The following is a 22,818-nucleotide window of genomic DNA, read 5'->3' as shown; positions in this document are numbered from 1 at the left end:
GGGTGGAAAGGGGGGCCAACCCCTGGACTCTGGCAGGACCTCAGAGCCAGATTCTGGCCCTCCACAGGGGACCCTGGGGTGAAGCGGACTCTGGAGCCCCTTCCCCCACTTCCATGTCGCTCCAGTTACAGATGAAGGCTGTGAAACTAAACCGCGACCTCTGTGTACACGGAGGCAGGGAGATGACAGTGAGTTTGGGGCCAGCCTGTGCTCCCTAGTAAGAGCAGCTCTAAACAGAACGAGTGGGATGTGAGAGGGCTCAGTGGGTGAGGGGACTGCTGCCAAGCCTGCTGGCGTGAGTTCAATCCCTGTGCCTCACACAGCAGAAGGCGAGAATGTCCTTCACCACACACACGCACGCACGCACGCACGCACGCATGCACGCACGCACGCACGCACACACGCACGCACGCACACATGAATAAGTAACTGTAACTCAATTAGGCCCAGGTCACAGTAACTTTCCCTTCATTAAAAAATTAATTCACAGGGCTGGAGAGATGGCTCAGAGGTTAAGATCACAGTGCGTTCAGAGGTCCTGGGTTCAATTCCCAGCAACCACATGATGGCTGAAACCATCTGTAATGCCCTCGTCTGGCCTGCCATACATTCAGACCTGAATACTATACACATAATGCATAAATAAATCTTTTTTTTTTTTGGTTTTTCGAGACAGGGTTTCTCTGTGGTTTTGGAGCCTGTCCTGACACTAGCTCTTGTAGACCAGGCTGGTCTCGAACTCACAGAGATCCTCCTGCCTCTGCCTCCCAAGTGCTGGGATTAAAGGCGTGCGCCACCACCGCCCGGCATAAATAAATCTTTTAAAAAATTAATTTACAGAGAAACCCTGCCTCAAAAAACAAAAACAAGGGGCTGGAGAGATGGCTCAGAGGTTAAGAGCACTGACTGCTCTTCCAGAGGTCCTGAGTTCAATTCCCAGCAACCACTTGGTGGCTCACAACCATCTGTAATGAGATCTGGTGCCCTTTTCTGGCCTGCAAGTGTACATGCAGTCAGAAAACAATAATAAAGAAAACATTTTAATTGATGCGTATAAATGTTTGCTTGCATGCATGTGCATTACATGTGTGCTTGGTACTCAGAATCCAGAAGAGGGTGTCTGATCCCCTGTAACTGGAGCCACCATGTAGGTGCTGGGACTCAAAACCCAGGTCCTCTGAAAGAGCAGCCAGTGCTGGGAACTGCTGAGCCCGCTCTCCTGCTCCTGACCAGGGCTGCTGAGCATGCTAGGTCAGTCCTCAAGCCGTCGTTATCTGTTTTTAGCCGTGACTGTCACTGCAAGGCCCTGGCAGGACCATAGATCTCCTGCTCCTGAGCCTGGGGCTGGGCAGCAATCTGAAGCGGCCTGTGGGGGGGTGTGGGGTGGAGGAGTCTCTCCCACCGTGTGGCGCGCATGCCTATTATGACTACGTGAGACGGCGTCACCACCACAGCTGCTACTGCAGAACTCTTCAGTCGTGGTGCCGACATTTCCTTTGTTGGGGGAGGTGGTGCTCTTGGGAAGTGGAGCCCGGAGGATCTCTGTGAGTTTGAGACCAGCCTGGCTACAGAGTGCGATTGTGTCTCAAAACATCAATACTAGTACTATTACTAATAATAAACAAACAATAAATAATAACGATAAGAATAAATAATGAATTCTGGCATCCAGGAGGCAGAGACAGGCAGATCTCCGAGTTTGAAGCCTCCAGGACACCCTGGGTTACACACAGATGAACTCTGTCTCAGAAAACCAAATAAATAAATAAACAGACAAATAAATAAATAATTGAAAATTTTTCTCCTAAGACAGGGGTTCTCTGTGTGTAGCCCTGGCTGTCCTGGAACTTGCTCTGTAGACCAGGTTGGCTTCAGACTCAGAGATCTGCCTGCCTCTGTCTCCTGTGTGCTGGATTAAAGACGTGAACCACCACTACCCAGCATTAATGACAAATCCATTTCGTTTTTTTTCCCCCAGTACTAGAGATCCAGGGCGTTGTATATGCTATTCATTGTGTTTAATTATTATTATTTTAAGATTTATTTATTACGTACACAGTATTCTGCCTGCATGTATGCCTGCAGGCCAGAAGGGGGCACCAGATCTCACTACAGATGGTTCTGAGCCACCAAATGGTTGCTGGGAATTGAACTCCGGACCTCTGGAAGAGCAGTCCAGTGCTCTTAACCTCTGAGCCATCTCTCCAGCCCCACACTTAGTTATTTTATTTACTTTATTTTATAACCTTACTTTTTAATATTGAAGTAAGGAGTTTTAATTGTGTGTGTGTTTGCAGGGCTGTGTGTATGGGAGTGCGGTTGTCTGCAGTCTCCAGAAGAGGGCGTGCAGCTGGAGTCGTGGGCTGCTGGGAAGTGCTCCTAAGTGCTGATTCATCTCTCCAGGACATTCTCCCCCGCTCCCCACGATTATTTATTGTTTTGTCTGTCTTTTTTCATTTCATTTGTTGAGTTACTTAATTTTTAAAACCATTGTATCATTTTATTATTTTATTGTATTTATTTTCTTACAATTTTTATTTATTTATTGCGGTTTTCAAGACAGGGTTTCCCTGTATAGCCCTGGCTGTCCTAGAACTCACTCCGTAGACCAGGCTGGCCTTGAACTAGGAGATCCGTCTGCCTCTGCCTCCTGACTGCTGGGGTTAAAGGCGTGCGCCACCACTTCCCAGCCCATTTTATTTTAAAATTTATTCTTACAAGAATGCAGGAGGACTTTGTGATCCTCCTGCATCAGCTTCTGGGAATTGCTGTAGCTGGGTTCTCGGAGGACAGAAATTTGAGAGGCAAGGCGAGGGGTCAGACAGGTGGGCAGGGTGGAGGTGAAGGAAAACAGCGAGGCTGGCGTGTCGCCCCTCAAGGCGGGTTTGTCACCCACACTCCCCGCAGCGGTCCAGAGTCCGAGGCTTTGCTTCATCTTCTCAGGCTCCCGGCTGTCGTCTGGGGAGTAAACGGTTGGTTGAATATTCCTTAGAGACACACAAGCGCTTTAGGGTGTCTTGCGTTGAGTGACCCCGGTTGTCACCGCAGACCTCAGTGGGGGTGTGGAGGTCGCGGCTGTTCCTTTGGGAAGCTTTGCGGGGATAGCGGCGGCGCGCGCAGGCGAGCACGGTCGCCATCTGCTGTCAGCAGCCGGGCACCGCAGGCTTCCAGAGCCGAGAAAGGGGCTGGAGGTGGGTGAGGAGTGGGGCGGGCTGCGGGTGGATGAGAAGTGTGGCAGTGGGCTGGGGGTGGATGAGAAGTGTGGCAGTGGGCTGGGGGTGGGTGAGGAGTGGGGCGGGCTGGGGGTGGGGCGGAGAGGGTGGGGGAGGGATGGGGCTCTGATTGTAGGGCTTGCAGAGACTTCACCTGTCTTTCAGGTACTAGAAACAAAGGTAGGGGAATCTGTGAGTCTGAGGCCAACTTGGGCTACAGAGTGAGACTCTGTCTCAAACAAAGAATAAAATTAAAATGAAGAAACAAAGTGAAGGAGAGAGAGACAGAGAGTGAAAGAGAGAGAATGTTGAAAGCGTTTGAAAGAAATACCACTCAGGAGGAATGCGTTCCAGGGCCCGCAGCACTGCATCTGAGCATGTGCACAGCATGCAGTACCCGCGGAGGCCGAGAGGGGGCGTCGGCTGCCCAGGACTGGAGTCAGGCGGTCCTGAGCCCGCGGGGTCCTCTGCGGGGGTAGCGGACCGCTAACTGCGGAGCATCTCTACAGCCTCATCAGTCTATTTGAATACACGTGTGGGTGGACAGCTGCAGAGAACACGATGGACGTCAGAATCAGCACCTGCGGGGCGCGGGACCCCACTTCTCCGACCTGGGAATCGAACTGGGGCTCTCAGGCTTGGCTGCGAGCATCCCCACCGCCGAGCCCTCTAGCCCAGCTAGCGGACCCGGTCATTGGAGACCGGAGCATCCGGGCATCCAGGAAAGACCCGCTGTGCGGTGTCAAAGCTAAGCCCCGCCCGCCATCGCATTTTGACAGCGGCGCTATCCAATCGCATTTGAGTAGAGGTGGGCACTGGCGGCTCCGGGAGGACGGAGCGGTCCAGCCCACCTGCTATAGTTACCAATTCCGTGGTCGACTTCCTGTTCTGGGAAGAAAACCGGGACAGGATCCTGAGATTGGCTGGAATTGGATATTGGGGCGACTGAAAGATGTCCGGAAATGCAATATGGTGCTCTGTCGCCACCGTCTTAGTCGCTTTCGCAACCGGGCTCTTGACCCAAAGTCATCTTCCTCTGGCCGAGGTGCCAAAGCCCAGAATGCGCTGTGGTAGTCACCGGCTGCGGATTTGGTTGTAAAGAGTAGTCGTTTGAGAGCTCGGGAGGTCGTGACTTTGGATTAGGGTGCGGGGTACAGTGTCCTTGCAGGGCAAAATATATGGGTCCCCACAGAGCCACAAAAACATTGAAAAATAAAAGCCTGCAGTAGGCTCAGTGGACTAAGGTGTTTGCTGTCTAGCGTGACGAACTGAGTTCAAGCCCTGGGACCCACATGGTGGTAGGAGAGCCTGTCCTGGAACTCACAGTGGTAGACCAGGCTGGCCTCGAACTCACAGAGAGCCACCTCCCGAAGGCGCGATTAAAGGCGTGCGCCACCACGCCCGGCTTGGTGTAATATTTTCTTTGCCTCTTCTTCCCCCCCCCCCCCCCAATAGAGCCGCAATGAAGTCCGGGGAAGGATGTGTGCGGGTTCTATGTCACTGGTGAGTCTCTGTATTTCGGGGAGTCAACCGTGGTCCAGGCAAGTGACTTACGCGCGCGTGGAGACCAAGGTAACCCTGGCTATCCGTCCTCTGGAGCCCCTTTTCACCACTGACCGAACCCCACCGCTGTATCCTTGAGGCCAAGTGGCAATTGACTGCGTGGGTCCACGTTACTCGTTTCTGGGTTTGGGGATCGAACCCAGAGTATCGCACTGCGGGACAGTGTCTCTCCCACTGGCTCTCCCCTGCTCACTTGAGGTTTAAGTAACCCTAAAAGTCAGGTAGTCCGTGCTGTGGCCTGCGGGCGTTGGAAGTGTCCCTCTGTGTGGCCTGGACTGTCCTCAAACCCTAGTCCTCCTGCCTCCACCTCCTGCGTGCCGCGGTGAGAGGCCTATGGAAATACCTGGTGCATCACAGGAACCCTGCCTTGTCCAATCCCTTCATGGCCATATCTGAGTGGGAAACAGTCGGGAAGGGGGCGCCGAGTGGCCACCAGATTGGCTCAGTTGCAATGATCAGGCGCCAGCAAAGGGCTGCCAATCAAGCTGCAGGGGCGTGGCAAGGGAGGACTGGTTTAGGAGCTGAGTGCAGCATCTGTCAGTCAGGTCCCGAAGGGCGGATTCTAGGAGAGCCACCCAATCACAACACAGTCTAGTTAGAGGGTCATATGATTTGTCCAATCAGAGCCCGGAGGCGGGGCGTCGCGGCTGCAGCTATCAGTCGCTTCACAAGCAGCTAAACTGACCCGGGCCTCGCGGAGGATGATGAGTGTGGGCCGCTGGAGGGGACACCACGGGCATCGTGGCCAGGAATCGGCTCTGAGGCCACTGTGTGGGACAAAAGGATTGGGAAACGCGGCAAAAACGAATGTGTGCAGAGCATCCCAGCAGTAGCAATTCTGAGGCAGTGGGATTGCCACAAGTTCAAAGTCAGTCTGGGCCACAAGAATAAATTACTAAATTACTAGAAAGAACTGGTCTTCGAGAACAGGGCACTTTGACCATAGGGACAGGCCACGGAGGCGAATCCAGAGTAACAGAGAGTGGTGGTGGGAACCGACAAAAGTTGAGAATGTTTTATGCTCACACGCCTAGTTAAGAAGACTTCTCTTCGGGGTGGGCGGTGGCGGTGCATGCCTTTAATAACCAGCACTCAGGAGGCAGAGGCAGGGGAATCTCCGTGAGTTCAAGGCCAGCCTGGTCTACAGAGCTAGTTCCAGGACAGATCCCAGAGCTACAGAGAAACCCTGTCTCAAAAAACAAAACAAAACAAAAAAGTTCTCTTGTATGGGAAGGGTTACCTAGGGCTAGGAGAGGCTGCAGCTCACACTGTGACCTGCCACCAGCCTTTTTTCACGAGGAGCCTCGGGTGACCAAAACCATCAGTTGAGTGACCACTGAACAACCTAGTCTAGGTGAACACTGGAACAAGTGGTCCAGACTCACAGGGGAGTGAATGTGGACTTGGCGGGGACTGACCTTGTCCTGGGTCCGCTAGGAAGGAAGGAATCAGGGCACCGTTCATCTGCTTGTGGGAGGTCACTTCCAGGTCAAGAGAGTGCAGGACTTCCCTTTGACCCCTGTTGTACTGAGCACAGTAGTGCATTCCATGCTTCATCACTAGCAGAAGAAGGGGCTCTACCCCTGACCACGCCCCCAGCCGTACACTGAGGGATTCTAGAGGGGGGGGGCTCTACCCTGTTTAGGTACCTGTTAGGTACAGGGTTTAGAAACCCTGTTGGGGGTTTCTCTGTGTGGCCCTGGCTGTCCTGGAACTAGCTCTTGTAGACCAGGCCTCGAACTCACAGAGATCTGTCTGCCTCTGCCTCCTGAGTGCTGGGATTAAAGGCGTGCACCACCAGCGCCCGGCCCTCCCTTTCTTTAAAACATTATTTATTTTTACTTTATGTGCATTGGTGTTGTGCCTGCATGTATATATAAGGGAATCAGACCCATGGGAACTGGAGTTACAAACAGCTGTGAGTGTCCATGTAGGTGCTGGGGATTGAACCTGAGTCCTCTTGAAGAGCAGTCGGTGATCTTAATCGCTGACCCATCTCTCCAGCCCACAGCGCCCCCTTTCTTAATGCGCCCTAACTTGTCTTCTGGGCCAGGGCCAGCGATCGCTCTCAGATCCTCCTCTGCACCAGGGACTGAACTCAGGTCCTCTTGCCTGAGTGGCATGTCCCTTACAGGTAGGTCCGACTCCCCAGGCCCAACACTTGATTTCCCTTCATCTGCAGTCATAAGTTTTGTCTGTAGGCACTCTAGCAATGTGAGGGAGGTCCTTTATGGCCCCGCCCCTCCTCCTCTCCCCTCTGCATCTTCTCTCTCCCCATTCTCTGTAGTGGAGATAGAGCTGAGGACCTGACTCTCAGTAGGCAAGCACTCTCCCACCAAACTGCGCTGGCCCCCTCACTGCCCCGGGGCGCCTTTTCCTGTGGCAGGAGAAGAGGGGGGTCTGGTTTTCCTTGTTTTGTCATTTCTTGGTCAGGGTGGTCTTGGAGCTGTTTCAGATCCCCAGGGTCTAGGTGAAGACAGTGGCACCACCCAGCGTGGGCTGAGCCCTCCTGTATTGATCACTAATTGAGAAAATGCCTTACAGCTGGATCTCATGGAGGTTTTCCTCAGCTGAGTCCTCTGATGACTTTAGCTTGTGTCAAGTTGACACAAAACCAGCCAGTGAATGCTTTAATTAACACTTGATGGATTCAAAATGTAATCCCAGGAGGCCTGGGCAATGGGTGTGGTGGCATTTGCCTTTAATCCCAGCACTTGGGAGGCAGAGGCAGGTGGATCATCTCTGTGAGTTCGAGGTCAGCCTGGTCTACAGAGTGAGTTTCAGGCAAAGCAAGGCTATATAGAGAGACCCTGTCTCAGAACACAAGCAGGAAGCTGAAATAGCTCAGTTAGGAGAGGGTCAGACTGAACATCTAGGGGTCCCTGGTTCGGTCCTGGCTTTCAGCAATGAGGATCTATCTTTTGTTTTGTTTTCTCTAATAAAATTACTTCTGCAGGGGCTGGAGAGATGGCTCAGCGGTTAAGAGCATTGCCCGCTCTTCCAAAGGTCCTGAGTTCAATTCCCAGCAACCACATGGTGGCTCACAACCGTCTGTGATGAGGTCTGGTGCCCTCTTCTGGCCTGCAGACATACACACAAACAGAATATTGTATACATAATAAATAAATATTAAAAAAGAAAAGAAAAACCACAATGTTTAAAAAAATTACTTCTGTATGCACTAAGCTGGGCGGTGGTGGCGCACGCCTTTAATCCCAGCACTCGGGAGGCAGAGGCAGGTGGATCTCTGTGAGTTCGAGGCCAACTTGTCTACAGAGAGAGTTCCAGGACAGGCTCCAAAGTTACAGAGAAACTGTGTCTCGAAAAACCAAACCAGGGCTGGAGAGATGGCTCAGTGGTTAAGAGCATTGCCTGCTCTTCCAAAGGTCCTGAGTTCAATCCCCGGCAACCACATGGTGGCTCACAACCATCTGTAATGGAGTTTGGTGCCCTCTTCTGGCCTGCAGACATACACACAGACAGAATATTGTATCCATAATGAATAAATAAATAAATAAATATTTAAAAAAAAAACAAACCAAACAACCAAAAACCGCAAACAAACTATATGTGTCTGCGAGGGCTGCACTCAGGCCAGCCTTTACTGTAGGTGCCTTTACCCACGATGCTGTCTTCTCCAGCCAATACAAGTGTTTTTTTTTAAAATAATGCAAATATGTATGCACAGAGTATTTTCTGTTTTTGTTTCGTTTCGTTTTGTTTTTTGAAGACAGGGTTTCTTTGTATAACCCTGGCTGTCCTGGAACTCACTCTGTAGACCAGGCTGGCCTCTAACTCATGAAGATCCACCTGCCTCTGCCTCCTGAGCGCTGGTATTAAAGGTACCACCTGGCTTTACCTCTCTGTTTTTAGAAACTAGATACCAAGGCAGACAGTGCTGCAAGAGTATCTAGTCTGTGACCGAGAATAACCATCAGGCGCAGATCAGTAGGCTGTGTGAGGAAGTAGCACACACCTGCTCTCCTGGAGCTCAGGAAGACTTGGGGGAAATCAGAGTCTGAGGTCACATAGCAAAGCAAGACACTGTTTTGTTTTGTTAATTATTTGTTTTGTTTTTGAGACAGGGTTTCTCTGAGTAGCCCTGGTTGTCCTGAAACTCATTCTGTAGACCAGGCTGGCCCTGGACAGAGATCTGTTTGCCTCTGCCTCGCAAGTGCTGGGATTAATGACGTGTACCAGCACTGCCTGGCACAAGACACGATTTTAAACTAAACTTTGAATATTGAGGTTATTTGTAATCCCCAATGACTTGTTAGCTGTTCTCACTTTGAATGGCAGTCCTTTGGTGGACAGACTCCGTCAAGATGATGGTGGCTCCAGGCTGAGGGTCCTGCTGTGTGTCCTGAAGTGTTCCAACTGGAGGCAGAGCCAGTGAAGGCAGGAGGCCCAGGAAAGCCTCCAAGAGCCAGAAAGAGCCTTTCAGCACACTCGTGGCATCCCCATGAGGGCCGTGGGAGAGCCTGCTGTTGTCGCTGTGATAACAATGGGAGACTTCTGAGAAAACCAGACAAACTCCTAGTGGGACAAAGGTACAAACTGTGCGACTGTTTTCTCCTGTTCCTCCTCCTTTAAGGGACATATGAGAAGTCCCAGGGGAGAGAAAGTCATGCTTGGGACACGTGTGGGAAGGCTTTCAGTTTCTACTCCTATCTTAAACAACACGTGGACACACACCGGGCAACGACCCGCTGCGTGTAAGGACTGTAGGAAAGCCTTCAGATCCCCTTTCAGCTTCTGTGATCACACGAGGTTGGAGGCTGCGCACTGGAGAGCGGCTCCAGGAGTAAAGACTGTGGGAAAGCCCTTAGCTGTCACTCATCTTTCCGAACCACATGGCACACATTGGAGAGAAGCCACACGTTTGTCAGCACCGTGGCAAAGCCTTCTCTCGCTACTCAGCCCTCAGAGAGACATACAAGGTCACACAGTAAGGAGAAGCCCGACGAATGCAAGAAGTGTGGCAGAGCCTTCCCGCATCCCGCATCCTGGAAGACGCACTCGAGGACACGTGCCTGCTTGAGTCCCGCCTGTGTGAGGAGTGTGGGAAAACCTTCAGCTGCCAGGCCTGCTTCCAGACGCACCTGAAGATGCACAGTGGGGCGAAACCACACACCTGTGCAGAGTGCGGGAGGGCCTTTGGGTTGTCGGTACCCCTCCACATCCACGCGAGGACACGCACTGGGGGGAGCCCTATGAGTGCCAGCAGAGTGGGAAAGCCTTCATGTCTGTCCCTTCCTTCCGAGGACACATGGAAATTCATGCTAGACAGGACCTTTGAGGGGCCACTGATGGGGTGTGGCCTTGTGGTAGGGTGTGGGACAAGCCCAGGGTCTTGGGCTCAGCCCAAGAACACCACGGGTGTGAAAAATGTCTTCTGGTGAGTGGAGAAAAGCGCGCGGGGAAGAAACCTCCTTTACTTGGAGGGTCCAGGAAGATGGCTGTGTTGCGTCATCTGCTTCCTCCTCCTTTTTTATTTTTATTTGGGGGGGGGGAACAGGGTTTCTCTGTGTATCTTTGGCTGTCACTTTGTAGACCAGGCTGGCCTCGAACTCACTGAGGTTCTCCTGCCTCTGCCTCCCAAGTGCTGGGATTAAAGGCGTGCGCCACCACCACCCGACCCCTCATCTGTTTTCTTTGTGAGACCTCAGAGGAGGCAGATGTCCCTCACAATCTCCCTGAGGGAGGATCACACTATGTTGCCTGAGAGAGACTCAATCTTTTTTTTTTTAAAGATTTATTTACTTATTATGTATATAACATTCTGCCTCCATGTATGCCCGCACGCCAGAGGAGGGCGCCATATCTCAGTACAGATGGTTGTGAGCCACCATGTGCTTGCTGGGAATTGAACTCAGGACCTCTGGAAGAGCAGCCAGTGCTCTTAACCACTGAGCCATCTCTCCAGCCCCGAGACTCAATCTTTAAATGACCCCTAACCTCCATTTCCCACATGTTTGCACAAAACCCACCTGGCCTCTAGTTCTAAAAACAAAACAAAAAGATGTATTTTCTTTTTCGTTATGTGTGTGTGTTTAGGTTTGTGCAGGTAGATATTTTGTCTTTGGAGGCCAGAGGGTCAGATCCCATGGATGTGGTGTGGCCACTCAGTGTGGCTGCTGAGAATAGTCTAGGTCCCTCTGGGCCATCTTTCCAGCCCCTCTTTTTGATTATTGATATGGTATTACCTTCATTTTCTTTTCTTCCTTCATTTAGGGGTGCTGGGGATCAAATCCAGGCCCTCTCATGTATGCCAGATGAGCACTCTGCAAACAACCTCAGTCCAAACCCAGCCCTGGTCTGGTTTTGCAAGTGACTCAACCATACTCGAGAGTCATAGGCCTTAACTTCTTGTTATGTTTCTGATAAACAAAATTTCATAAACATCTATTTTGTGCCATGTCAGTATTTATTTTGGATTTTGTTCTGTAAGTAGATTTTTGTGTGTATTGCTGAAGACAAACTTTTTTTTAATTATTTATTTTTATTTTGTGTGCATTGGTGTTTCCCTTGCGTGTGTGTCTGTGCGAGGGTGCCAGATCTTTGAGTTAGAGACAGTTGTGAGCTATCATGTGGATGCTGGGAATTGAACCATGGTCCTCTAGGAGAACAGTCAGTGTTCTTAACCAGTGTGCCATTTCTCCAGTCCCAAAGACAAACTTTTTGCTTGTTTTTTTTTTTTTTTTTTTTTTTCGTGACAGGATTTCTCTATATCCCTGGCTGTCTTTGAGCTCACTCTGTAGACCAGGCTGGCCTCAAACTCACAGAGATCCTCCTGCCTCTGCCTCCCATGTGCTGAGATTAAGGTGCCACCACTAGGGCCGCCTATGCTTTGTGCATGGCATGCAGCTGAGCTGCACAGCATCTGTTCAAGTATTCACACAGCTGCAAACTCTCAGATGTGCTGCGTGGACCCTTCCCTGGGGTCACACTGCTCATGAGCACAGAGGACCTTCATCAATATCTAGGGTGGCTCTGACCGGATGGCGCCCTTGATGCTAGTATCTGATTGGACAGATGTCTGGTCCTGTCTCCAGGGATGCTGGAGCCTCTCACTGAAACCAGGGCCCATCCAGTTCCCTTGATTATCAGCACACTCGTGTGTGAGTGTGTGCACATGAAGACCAGAGGTCAGCATTAGGTGCTTTGTTCTTTTGTTCTCCACTTTTTGTGTGTCTGCACACTCACACCTGTGTGCATTGAGTGGGGGTGCACTTGTGCATGCATGGAGGCCCGAAAAGGATGTTGGTGTCCGCTCACACTCAGCCTTATTCCTTTGACGCATGGGCTTTCTCTGCTCTTCAAGCTGAGTTGGCAGCCAGCAAGCCCCAGCAATCCTCCGGTCTCCATCCCCACAGCGCTGGGGTTGCAGGTGTAGACAGTTGAGAGTTGTCTGTTTAGGTCTGGACTCCATTTTTTTTATTGGATTATGTGATCTTTTGGTGTCCAAATTCTTGAGTTCTTTATATATTTTGGAGATCAGACCTCTGTCTGATGTGGGGTTAGTGATCTTTTCCCATTCTGTAGGCTGTTGTTTTGTCTTGTTGACCGTGTTCTTTGCTTTACAGAAGCTTTTCAGTTTCAGGAGGTCCCATTTATTAATTGCTTCTCTCAGTGTCTGTGCTGCTGGAGTTATATTTAGGAAGTGGTCTCCTGTGCCAAGGCGTTCAAGTGTACTTCCCACTTTCTCTTCTATAAAGTTCAGTGTGGCTGGCTTTATGTTGAGGTCTTTGATCCATTTGGACTTGAGTTTTGTGCATGGTGATAGATATGGGTCTATTTTCATTCTTCTACATGTTGATATCCAGTTATGCCAGCACCACTTGTTAAATATGATTTCTTGTTTCCATTTGATATATTTTTTTAAGATTTATTTATTTATTTATTTATTTATTTATTTATTTATTTATTTATTTATTTATTATGTATACAGCATTCTGTCTGGATGTTTGCTTGCAGGCCAGAAGAGGGCACCAGATCTCATTACTGATGGTTGTGAGTCACCATGTGGTTGCTGGGAATTGAACTCAGGATCTCTGGAAGAACAACCAGTGCTCTTAACCTCTGAGCCATCTCTCCAGACCTTGATATTTTTTGCTTCTTTATCAAAGATCAGGTGTTCAAGGTGTGTGGATTGAAATTGCTGGGTTCCATTGGTCCTCCTGTCTGCTCTTATGCCAATACCAGGCTGTTTTCAGTAATGTAGCTCTGTAGTAGAGTTTGCAGTCAGGGATTGTGATGCCTCTAGAAGTTCCTTTATTGACAGGATTGTTTTGGCTATCCTGGGTGTTTTGCTTTTCCATATGAAGTTGAGTACCGTTCTTTCGAGGTCTGTGAAGAATTTTGCTGGGATTTTGACAGGCATTGCGTTGAATCTGTGGGATAAAATTTCTAAGCTGCGCTGTGTGTCATCCTCCCCATGGGCGCTGTCTCACCCTCTCCTTCCGCATAGTCCTTGATCGGCGCCAGCTGGTCATCCCCTGGCTCTTCATCGCCGTCATCCAGCAGATGGGTCGCCCTCCTCGCTGGGTCACAGCGCCGCCTCAGGCACCCGCCGTCTTCACAGCGGCCTCTTCTTTCACAGAGCGCTGCTCCGCCCTTCCTAGGACTTCCATTCTTCATCTCTACTGCTTGTCGGAGTTGTTCTTTTTCAGGCTTTCCAGCACAGAATCCACTTTTTGTTTTATCTGAGTCAGCTCCTTCTTTAAAAAAGAAAAAAAAAGTATTAGTTGCTTTTACAGAAAACCTGGATTAAGATTTCAGCATCACATGGTAGCTCACAAACTCCAGTTCCAGGGGACTGATGCCCTCTTCTGACCTCTGTTGGTACTGCATCCACATGGTGCTTAGACAGGCTTTTTGCCTTTTTTTTTTTTCTTTTTTCTAAACACAGGGTTTCTCTGTAGCTTTAGAGCCTGTCTTTGAAGAACTTGCTCCATAGAGCTCCATAGACTAGGTTGGCGTCAGGCTGACCTTGAACTCACAGAGATCCGCCTGTCTCTGGCTCCTGAGTGCCAGAATTAAAAGTGTGTAAGGTGTGTGCCACCGCTGGCTGGCAGCAAAGACATGCCTTTAAGCACTGTCTTAGGGTTTCTTTTTTCTTTTCTTTTTTTTTTTTTTTTTTTTTTTTGTTTTTTTGAGACAGGGTTTCTCTGTGGCTTTGGAGCCTGTCCTGGCACTAGCTCTGTAGACCAGGCTGGTCTCGAATTCACAGAGATCTGCCTGCCTCTGCCTCCCGAGTGCTGGGATTAAAGGCGCGCGCCACCATCGCCCGGCTTTTCTTTTCTTTTTTCTTTTCTTTCTTTCTTCCTTTTTTTTCTTTCGTATACAGTGTTCTGCCTGCACACTAGAAAAGAGCATCAGGTCATAAAAATAATAACAATCTTTTTAAAGTCCACGATTCATGTTTTAGACTCAAGGCAATTTCTTACCTGTGAGTATTATTACAAATCAAGCTACCCATTTGCAACAGACATTGGCACAGAAAAAATATTCCTATTCCAGGAGGGAGAAATGGGGTCACAGTCAAGAATAATCAGACCAAAAAAGACAGGAACCCAGCAGAATACCCCCCCCCCATCCTATAACTGCATGTCTGCCACCTGGAACTCAGGCAAAATCATCTGGGCTACAAAAAGGTCAGGTGATCTATGGTGGGTTGAACGAGAATAGCTTCCATAGGCTTGGTTCGAATGCTTAGTAAGTTGGTGCAACTGTTTGGGAAGGATTGTGGGTGTGGCCTTTCTGGAGGGCCTTGCTGGTGGTGTGGCCATGATGCCTGAGGGGTGTGGCTTTCGGGGGGGGGGGTGTCTCTCTGCCTGCTGTCTGTATATCGGCATGTGAGGGACTCAGCTACTGCCCCAGTGTCTATCTCCTGCGTGATCATCTGGAACTAATTCTCTGAAGCTGTACACCAGCCCGTTAAATACCTCTTTTATAAGAGCTGCTGTGGTCATGGTGTCTCCTCACAGCAGTGGAACATTGGCTGTGATATGGTCCCACCGCCTCCAGTTTTGCTGCCTGCAGTGTACTTGGCCCACTCTGTGGACCAGCACTGTTCTGTGTTGATTTCCTGGCATCTCGAGTGTGGAGCCTGCTCTGATGCAGTGATCCGCATGCCCTGAATCTGGAAACAGCTTTCCTTGACAGTTGGTTGTGCAGGAAACCTTCCAGAAGTTTCAGTCAGGTCCTCTCCTCTCAGGAGAATGAGTCTTTCTCTTTTCCACTGGCCAGCTCCCAAATAACCACACCGATACTTATATTAATTATGAAAGCTCAGCCTATGGTTTAGGCTTATTCCTAACTAGCTCTAATAAATTAACCCATTATTAACCTATGTTCTGTCAGTGACTTGCTACCTCATCACTTCGTACTGCCCACGCTGCTTCCTCTGTGGCTGGCTGGTGATTCTGCCTTCTTCCCAGAGTTCCCTCTGCCCCGAAGCTCACCTATCTCTCCTGCCTAGCTATGACTGTCGAGCTTTTTATTACACCAGTCACAGCAATCCACCTTCACACTGTACAAACATCCCTCAGGAGGCCTTTCCCAGTGTTCCAATCAAGAGGGTGCAAGGGACATTTCCCTTAAACTCCAGTGAGTGGATGAGGGTGCAGGGCTGCCTGTCCAGCTCCACAGGAGCCAGGCATGGTGGTGCACACTCCAGCCTGGAGAGGAGACAGGAGAATCAGCAGTCCTAGGTCATCCTGGTCTGCACAATAAGTTTGGGGCCAGACTGGGCTTCACGAGGCTGTGTCTGAGGTTATTGTTGGATTCTTTTTCTATCTCTCTCTACTTTAGTTCTTTGAGTTGGGATCTCGCAATGTAACCAGGTCCCCTGCCAACCCTTTCAAGGCAGGAATTTAAGGCAGATGGCCATACCACATGCAGTTTACGTACATTCTGGATGTGTGAAGGCTAGGCTTTTGCTCGTGGGGTAAGGTCTTTAACTGCTGAGTGTCTCCTATTTGTTTGAATGTTTGCATGTTTTTATTTAGATGGTAAGTCAGTTTTGCTTGCTTTGGGTGGATGGTATATTAGTTGGGGGGTGCATGTGGCTGGCATGCAATGAAGGGCAGGGAACAACTGTGGAACTGGTTCTCTCCTTCCAGGGGTTGGGGAATAGTATTTTAAGCTGTGTAGCTTTTGTTTACACTGCATTTGTTTAACTCTGAGAAGCTGTGATTCTTTGCCTGTCTAAAACACCTGATGGTCTAATAAAGACCTTGAAACAGTGCCAAGCTGGGCACAGTGGCTGGGTTGACCAACCAGATGCCTAAGAACTGTTGGGACAAGGCTCAGTGTAAACGTGAGGACCTGAGTTCAAATCCCCAGAACCCATATAAAAAATGGCAGGCTTTACCAGGGCATGGTGGGCCACACCTTTGATCTCTGTGAGTTCCAGGCCATCCAGGGATGCATGGCAAGACCCTGTCTCAAAAGAATCTATATGAGGGCTGGAGAGATGGCTCAGCGGTTAAGAGCATTGCCTGCTCTTCCAAAGGTCCTGAGTTCAATTCCCAGCAACCATGGTGGCTCACAACCATCTGTAAAGAGGTCTGGCACCCTCCACTGGCATGTGGGCATACATGGAGGCAGAATGTTGTATACATAATAAATATTAAAAAAAAAAAGAATCTGTATGAGGGGCAGGGCACTGGAGAGACAGCCCAGTGATCAGAATATCAGCTGCTCTCACAGAGGACCTGCATTCGAGTCCTAGAATCCACATGGTAGCTCACAACCATCCAGTTTCCGGGGATCTGATGTCCTCTGTAGTCACCAGGCAGCCACGTAGGATCAGACAAAACCCACACACTAAATAAAAAAGCCAGGCATGCCCTGGTAACCGCAGTGCCAGGAAGGTGGAGCCAGGGGCTTGAGGGTCAGCCTAGCCTAAAGAGGGGCTCAGTGAGAACCTCTCTCAAAGACCAAGTGAAGGGTGGTGTCAGTAGCGAGGGAGGGCACAGGGCAGTCTGATCCACGCATCTTGCCATGTTGGGGGCAATGACTAAAATAACCAAATGGAATGTTTTGGGACAGGTTTCACACAGCCTGGGCTGGTTGGGGATTCCAACACATTCAGGCAAATAAAGAAGACCAGGCACTGGGGGAGGCTCGGCTGGGCGGTCCATTCCTGGAAGCCATATGGTAGGAGGAGAGAACCGACTCCTTCAAGCTGTCCTGATCGCCACCCGTGAACCTACACACTATACACACGTGTGTATGCACAAGTACACATAAACACACATGTGCACACATAAAGCAAAGAAGAACTGAAAGGAATTGTGTTTATTGCATTGAGGGCTTCTGGAAGCCTGGGGCCCTTAGCATAGATGGGCCCCTCGTCCCTCCTATGCATAGATGGGTCAAGGTGGGGGGGGGAGTGTGTGGGTGCCGCTCTGGGCACATCCTGAGTCACAAGGGGTGTGGCCGGTGGAGAGGCGTGTGAATCCCAGCCCTGGGACATAGCCTCCTCCATCCGAGTGGGACTCCCTGTATCCCGAGATTCCCCGGAAGGACCTGGACAAGAGACACAGTGAGATCTGGAAGGAGCTGTGCTGGGATCTCTGCTACTGTGCTGGCTGCGGGGCGAAGGGCACCAGCTCCAGGCCAGCCTGGGCTATAGCAATGAGTTCAAAAGCAGCCTGAGTGACTTAGGGAGCCCAGGTCTCTCTCAAAAGAAAAATCCGAAAAGGCGTGGTACGGTATGTGCAAGCCTGGGTGCGGTCCCCAGCATATAAAAAAAGAAAACGAAACATCAAAACCCCAACATGTGTTGTTCCTACAAGCACCTCTCTGGTCCCATGCACTTGGGTCAGCTGGGGACAGCCTCGGTCTTCACCCTTTTGGGGGGCCTCCGGGATACAGGGCTGTCAGGATCTGGCTTATACACAGTGTGCACTGAGCCGTTGAGATGCACAGGGGGCTCAGCCTTGGGTGCAGCAGGCCGCGGCAGGGGCGGCAGGGCCTTGTCCAGCACGCAGGGTCCCTCCCAGGTGGGGATCTCCAGGCCCAGATGCTTCATGAGTTTGCTCATCACCTCGTCCACGTAGCCATGGATGCGCAGGTCGGCCTGGCGGTCCTGTCGGGATGACAGATGGTCAGGCCGGAGCAGAGGACACTGCAGGGGATATGGGGCCACAGGGCAGGGCACTGTCACATACGTGTTTTGTGGGCTGCAGATTGACAATGACCAGACGACCTCCCCGGCGCTTAGTGGCAAGGGGCAGGTTCCCACTGGGGCGGATCTGCAGCGAGGTGCCCAGGGTGACTGACAGGTCTGCGGTCCTGGGAGCAGGAAGCAGTGAGGGCCTGGGGCATGGTCAGGGTGGGGCCCCGCCTAGAATCCCCCAGTGAGGGGCCGGGGGCGTGGTCAAGGTGGGGAAGGGGCTCCCGCCCAGAATCCCCAGTGAGAAGCTGGCTCTGTGCCATGGGCTTGTTGCATCTCCCCTCCCCACTACAGAAACTCTGAAAATAAGGAACCAAACAAACCTAATCTTCCTGTGCCCAGGTTCTCCTCTGCATCTATCCTGCCCAGGGGTGTGGGTGATGCAGGTGCCACCTCTGCTGTCCCACCCATTCCCACCCAGGCCTGTGCAGCTGTCCCCACTCATTCCCACCCAGGGAGCGCCGGGTCACACCTGCTGGCCTCATCAGCAAGCATTAGGTCCCGGTCAGGCAGCGAGTCCTCCCAGTCCAGAATGGTGTCCCTCAGCTCCCCTCTGTGGCAGGTCAGGGAAGGGAGTCAGGGCCTTCACCTCCAGACAGGAGCAGGCTCAAGGAAAGTCACTCACCTACAAGCCCGAAGTCCCCGCGCCTTGGCCACCGTGCAGAGCCGGCCTGTGGCCTTGAGGCCCATGGTGCCCACGACTGTGTCTCTCACGTATTGCCTGGACAGGGAGGAAGGAGGGGAGGTGCCCTTTTTGGTGCTCTTTCAAGGATCGGGGGGTGGTGTAATCAGTGTATTGGGGTACAGGTTCAACCCCTGAGCTACACAGCAGGACTGAGGGACAGGCAGAAAGATGGCTCAGTCTGGAAAGGGCTTGCCATGCAGACAGGAAGCCCTGAATCTATGCGAGAAAGAGGGCTCGTGGAGCAGACTTAACTCTCCAGTGCTACGGGGACGGGGACCCCATGAGTTCGCTGGCCACTCGGCCAAACCAATGAGTTCTGGGAGACTCTGCCTCAGAACACAAGGAGAGGCACTGAGTTAAGACACCTGACGCCGGCTTCTGGCACCCACACACCGGGCACGAGGGGAGGGAGGCAGCTAAGCCCAACGTGAGGGCTCACGCGTGGGATCTTGGCGCCCAGGAGGCTGAGGCAGGATGAAGGCAGGTTCCAGGCTAACCTGGACTACTTAAGGAGGTTCCCTTTGAAAAAGAGCCCCTGGAGAAGGTCCAGGGGCTGAGGCTCAGGGGCATGGCTTATGCCTAACACCCCGGGGCTCTGGGGTAAAGCCATGTAATTGCCCAGCTGAAGCCACAGCAGGGAGGAGCAGGGAGAGCCCCTCATTTCCAAGGGCTTGGCTTGTGCCACCCTGTTCTGTAGTTCCTTGCTTGGGGGACGCGAAGGTACGCTTGCCTTCTTTTGGTTCGTCTGTTTTTATCTGACTGTCCCTGGGAACAGGGACATCTCCCAGCCTTCTGTAGGGGCATTTTAGGTTTTAGGATCCCTTATCTGGCTGAGGGGGTAGGGGTGGAGGGAACGACCTGGGGTGCCCCATCCTGGGAGAGCCTGGCAAAGCTTCACCCCCTCCCCTACACAGGCGCACTCACTGACACTCACATCTTACACTTGGGACATTCCTCTACGAACATGTTTCCGTGGAGCTCAGCCAGCTTGTCTCTGCGGAAGAGAAAGTGAGTTCGGAGCCTTCTGCTCAGCCTGCCCCCTCCTCCAGGAAGCCTTCCTGAGCTGCTCATCCACAAGACACGGACTTCTCACGTCTAGGGAGGATGCCCCAGCCTGTGCCAGTCAGAGGAACTGTCACAGGCAGAGCTACTTTATCTCTGCAAACACACAAATACCTGCTCCCCACTACAAAAACCTGTTGGCCAATTGTATGTGGTGGCCCACATCTTTTAACCGCAGCACTTGGAAGGCAGAGAGGGGCGGATTTCTGTGATTTTAAGGCCAGCCTGGTCTACAGAGCGAGTTCCAGGACAGCCAGCGCTAGACAGAAAAATCCTGTCTCGAAAAATGGTTAAAAAAAAAAAAAAAATCTGTAGGCCTTAGAGTGCCCAAAATGGTTACAAAAAAAAAAAAAAAAATCTGTTGGCCTTAGAGTGCCCGCCTAGAGTCCCCCAGTGAGGAGCTGGGGGCGTGGCCAGGCAGAGAGCCCGGCCTAGAATCCCCCAGTGATCAAGTGCTGGCCGGCTTTGGGCTCTGAGCTCTTCGCCTTTTTCCATCGCCAGTAAAATGCCCGTGAGCTTGGGCACCCGGGTTCCCAGAGGAGGAAGAGGTGCAGCTGAGCCCCGCGCCCCCTGGTCTGCTTCCACCTGACCTGGGGAAGCCGGAGCGAACGTGCAGCCCGTCCACATTCTGGCTGACCAGGAAGCTGAGGAAGCCCCTGCGTTCCAGCTGCACCAGGGCCATGTGGGTCTTTGAGGGCCGGGCACTCTCGAAGGTGGTGTCAAACTTGGGGGCCAGGCCACGCTCCTCCATGGTCCACACACCGTGGGGGCCTCTAAGGACAGCGAGCAGAGGAAGGAGGACAAAATTCATTTTCCAGCCCACGGAAGACCCCTGTTAACACTGAAGTCAGGCCATGCTGGTGATGCTGGGGTCCCAGTGGTCCCCAGTCCTGCTCTTGGGTTGCTTAGGACTCCCTCGGGGAGAGGCGGGCAACCTGGCGGACAAGGGCTCTGTGGAGTGGGAAAGACCTTGGGGTAAGCAAAGGCATGGGAATTCATTGGGGTTGAGGTCCGGTTTCCCAGAATGCTTTGCTGTGATCACGGTGATATGATAAACTCCAACGGGTGGGTGGCCACACAAAGGATACATTTTCCAGCATCCCTTGCGGCTACTACATCATCTGGGTATGTTCTGTGTATTGGGCGTGTGACGTGTTCGCTGGGCCTTCCACCTCACCTCGGTCCCAGAGGTATCAGCTAGAGCCCTGCCTCAGTTTCCCCTCCTTGCTCACGGACCTGAAGTCGGGGATGCCAGAGGCGGTGCTGATGCCGGCGCCCGTGTGGAAAACCACGCTGGAGGACTGCCACATCAGCCTTGCCAGCTCCCATACCTTCCGCTCCAGCTCCTCTGGGGGGTCGAAGATCTGTGGGGTCAGAGGGCACGCAACACGTGACTCCTGTGGGTGGGCTTCCTGCGGTCGGTGCTGTCACTCTCCCCCACCCGTGGCCTCTGCACGCGCTGCGGGCACCCACTCCCCTTCCCTGACACCCCGTGACGTCACCTCTGACCCCTGACCTCAGATAACCCCTGTCTCTCCTACATCAAGATGCCGTCGTATTTGTCTACGGGCTCCACGACCACGACACGAGCCGGGCGTGACCCCAGCACTCGGGAGGCAGAGGCCGGGGGAATCTCTGTGAGTTCGCGGCCAGCCTGGGCTGCGAAGAGAGGCTCCTCTCCCCCCACCCTCGGGGTCGCGAGGCCAGCCCGGCTGACGCGGGTGCCCCGGACGGGGTGCCGGCTTCCGGTCCCGCGGACCCTAGTCTCCCGACAGGCGCACCCGGTTGCTTCCCCGCCACGCTCGCCCCTTCGCGGAACCGGGTACCTCGGTGTCCCCCAGGACGCGCGGGGGGCGTCACTTCCCTCCCCCTCCTTGCAGGGAAGTCCTCCCCATTGTCTAGATCCCGTGCTTCTCGCTGCTCGCGCAATGCCCCACTGCGCCGCGCCGCCCCCATCTGGGGTCATTCGGCGAGCCGGACACCGCGGCCCTCACCTCGGGCAGCCCACACTTGCCCTTATCCGCGTACGGCGACAGCCCGGCTGCATAGTTCACCGACATCCTCGTCGGCACCGCAGCACGGGAACAATAAAGTTTCCCTTGTTGAGGTGGCTTCCGCCGGAAGTGGGGAAGGGACGGCCCGGGAAGAGGAGCCGCCTCCTCTAGAGACACGGGTGTAGAGGGGTCGGGAGGCGTTCTTTCAAGGCGCATGCGCTGCGCTGATGCCGCGGCTGCCATCTTTAGTGCTGGCAGAGACTACCTGGCCGACTGACGAGCGTTCTCCCGGTCTGGCTGGGCCAGTCCTGGACCAGAAAGTTGATGCGGCCGCTAGCAGAAGCCGAGGCAGGAGGATTGCGAGTCCCAGGCCAGTCTGGCTGTGTAGAGAGACCCTGTTTCTAAAAAGAGACACAACCATCAACAAAATCCATTAAAATAGGCGTTTGCTCAGTTGGCAGAGCCCAGCCCCTGGTGCCTAGAGCCGGTGCGGGCTTCATGACACCATAGGGCAGCTCTTGGGTCTCTGCTGTGTGACTGTCAGCCCGTGTCTGCCTCTCTCTGGGCCACAGGATAGGATGAATGGGAACTTGGATTCTCGGGCCCAGTAAAGACCCCCAGGACTACCTGCCAACACTTTCTCGGCTTTGTTTCTGGGGTGCATCTCCCGGGATAGCACAGAGTTTCAGGGTCAGGTCCCCAGAACGGAGTGAGCCACATACTACACAGAGGTGCCCAGAGATGCCGAGAGATGGAGAAGGGGATATTGGGGGCACAAGGACCCCCTATGATCCCCCGTTCCGTGGCCATCTATGCAGTAGGAGCCACCATCCTGACCCTTGTTGATGGTCACAAACAGTACCAAAGCGTGGTGATGATGACTGGGTACCCGGTGACGGGCAGCACGTAACTACAGGAACCTCCTGATCCCCGTGGGGACACCCAAGGAAGGCTTCCCGGCGGCGGGAGCGCACAGGCTGGAGGGAGAGGCGGTCCTCCGGGCTGCCCACCTGAGCAGGCTAGCCAACAACAGCTCACCTCGGCTCATCCGGTCCTCCTGGGCGGGTGCTCCCCCCCCAACCTGATCGGGTATCACCCTGACTCCGCTGCTGGCAG

At 52.6% G+C, this 22,818-nt stretch overlaps 1 protein-coding gene and 1 long non-coding RNA gene across 4 annotated transcripts; both read right to left on the bottom strand.

The window, feature by feature from the left end:
* Window positions 1–2,511: 2,511 nt before the first annotated feature.
* On the bottom strand, window positions 2,512–5,234 carry LOC126489311 (uncharacterized). Its single transcript, XR_007588902.1, has 4 exons — window positions 5,119–5,234; window positions 4,077–4,293; window positions 3,051–3,759; window positions 2,512–2,958 (listed from the first exon to the last, which is right to left on the bottom strand). It is a non-coding gene; the product is annotated as an uncharacterized lncRNA (long non-coding RNA).
* Window positions 5,235–17,066: 11,832 nt separating this feature from the next.
* Window positions 17,067–21,874, bottom strand: Sirt6 (sirtuin 6). 3 transcript variants are annotated; one of them, XM_050123569.1, is made up of 8 exons: window positions 21,723–21,874; window positions 20,945–21,072; window positions 20,299–20,481; window positions 19,581–19,640; window positions 18,587–18,682; window positions 18,434–18,514; window positions 17,957–18,080; window positions 17,067–17,874 (listed from the first exon to the last, which is right to left on the bottom strand). In XM_050123569.1, exons 1-8 carry the CDS (start codon window positions 21,753–21,755, stop codon window positions 17,608–17,610), a joined length of 972 nt encoding a protein of 323 aa, XP_049979526.1. In that variant the 5' UTR covers window positions 21,756–21,874; the 3' UTR covers window positions 17,067–17,607. The 3 variants fall into 3 exon arrangements, with proteins under 3 accessions (XP_049979526.1, XP_049979524.1, XP_049979525.1); XM_050123567.1 differs by having other exon boundaries at window positions 21,703–21,861; XM_050123568.1 differs by lacking the exon at window positions 20,299–20,481 and having other exon boundaries at window positions 21,703–21,861.
* Between the last annotated feature and the right edge of the window lie 944 nt (window positions 21,875–22,818).

The sequence above is a fragment of the Alexandromys fortis genome, unplaced genomic scaffold (assembly GCF_014885135.2).
Source record: "Alexandromys fortis isolate MF-2015 unplaced genomic scaffold, M_Fortis_MF-2015_v1.1 scaffold_221, whole genome shotgun sequence".
Classification (NCBI taxonomy): Eukaryota; Metazoa; Chordata; class Mammalia; order Rodentia; family Cricetidae; genus Alexandromys; species Alexandromys fortis.
Note: the sequence above shows the minus strand (reverse complement) of the source record. Positions and strands in the feature narration are given on the sequence as shown.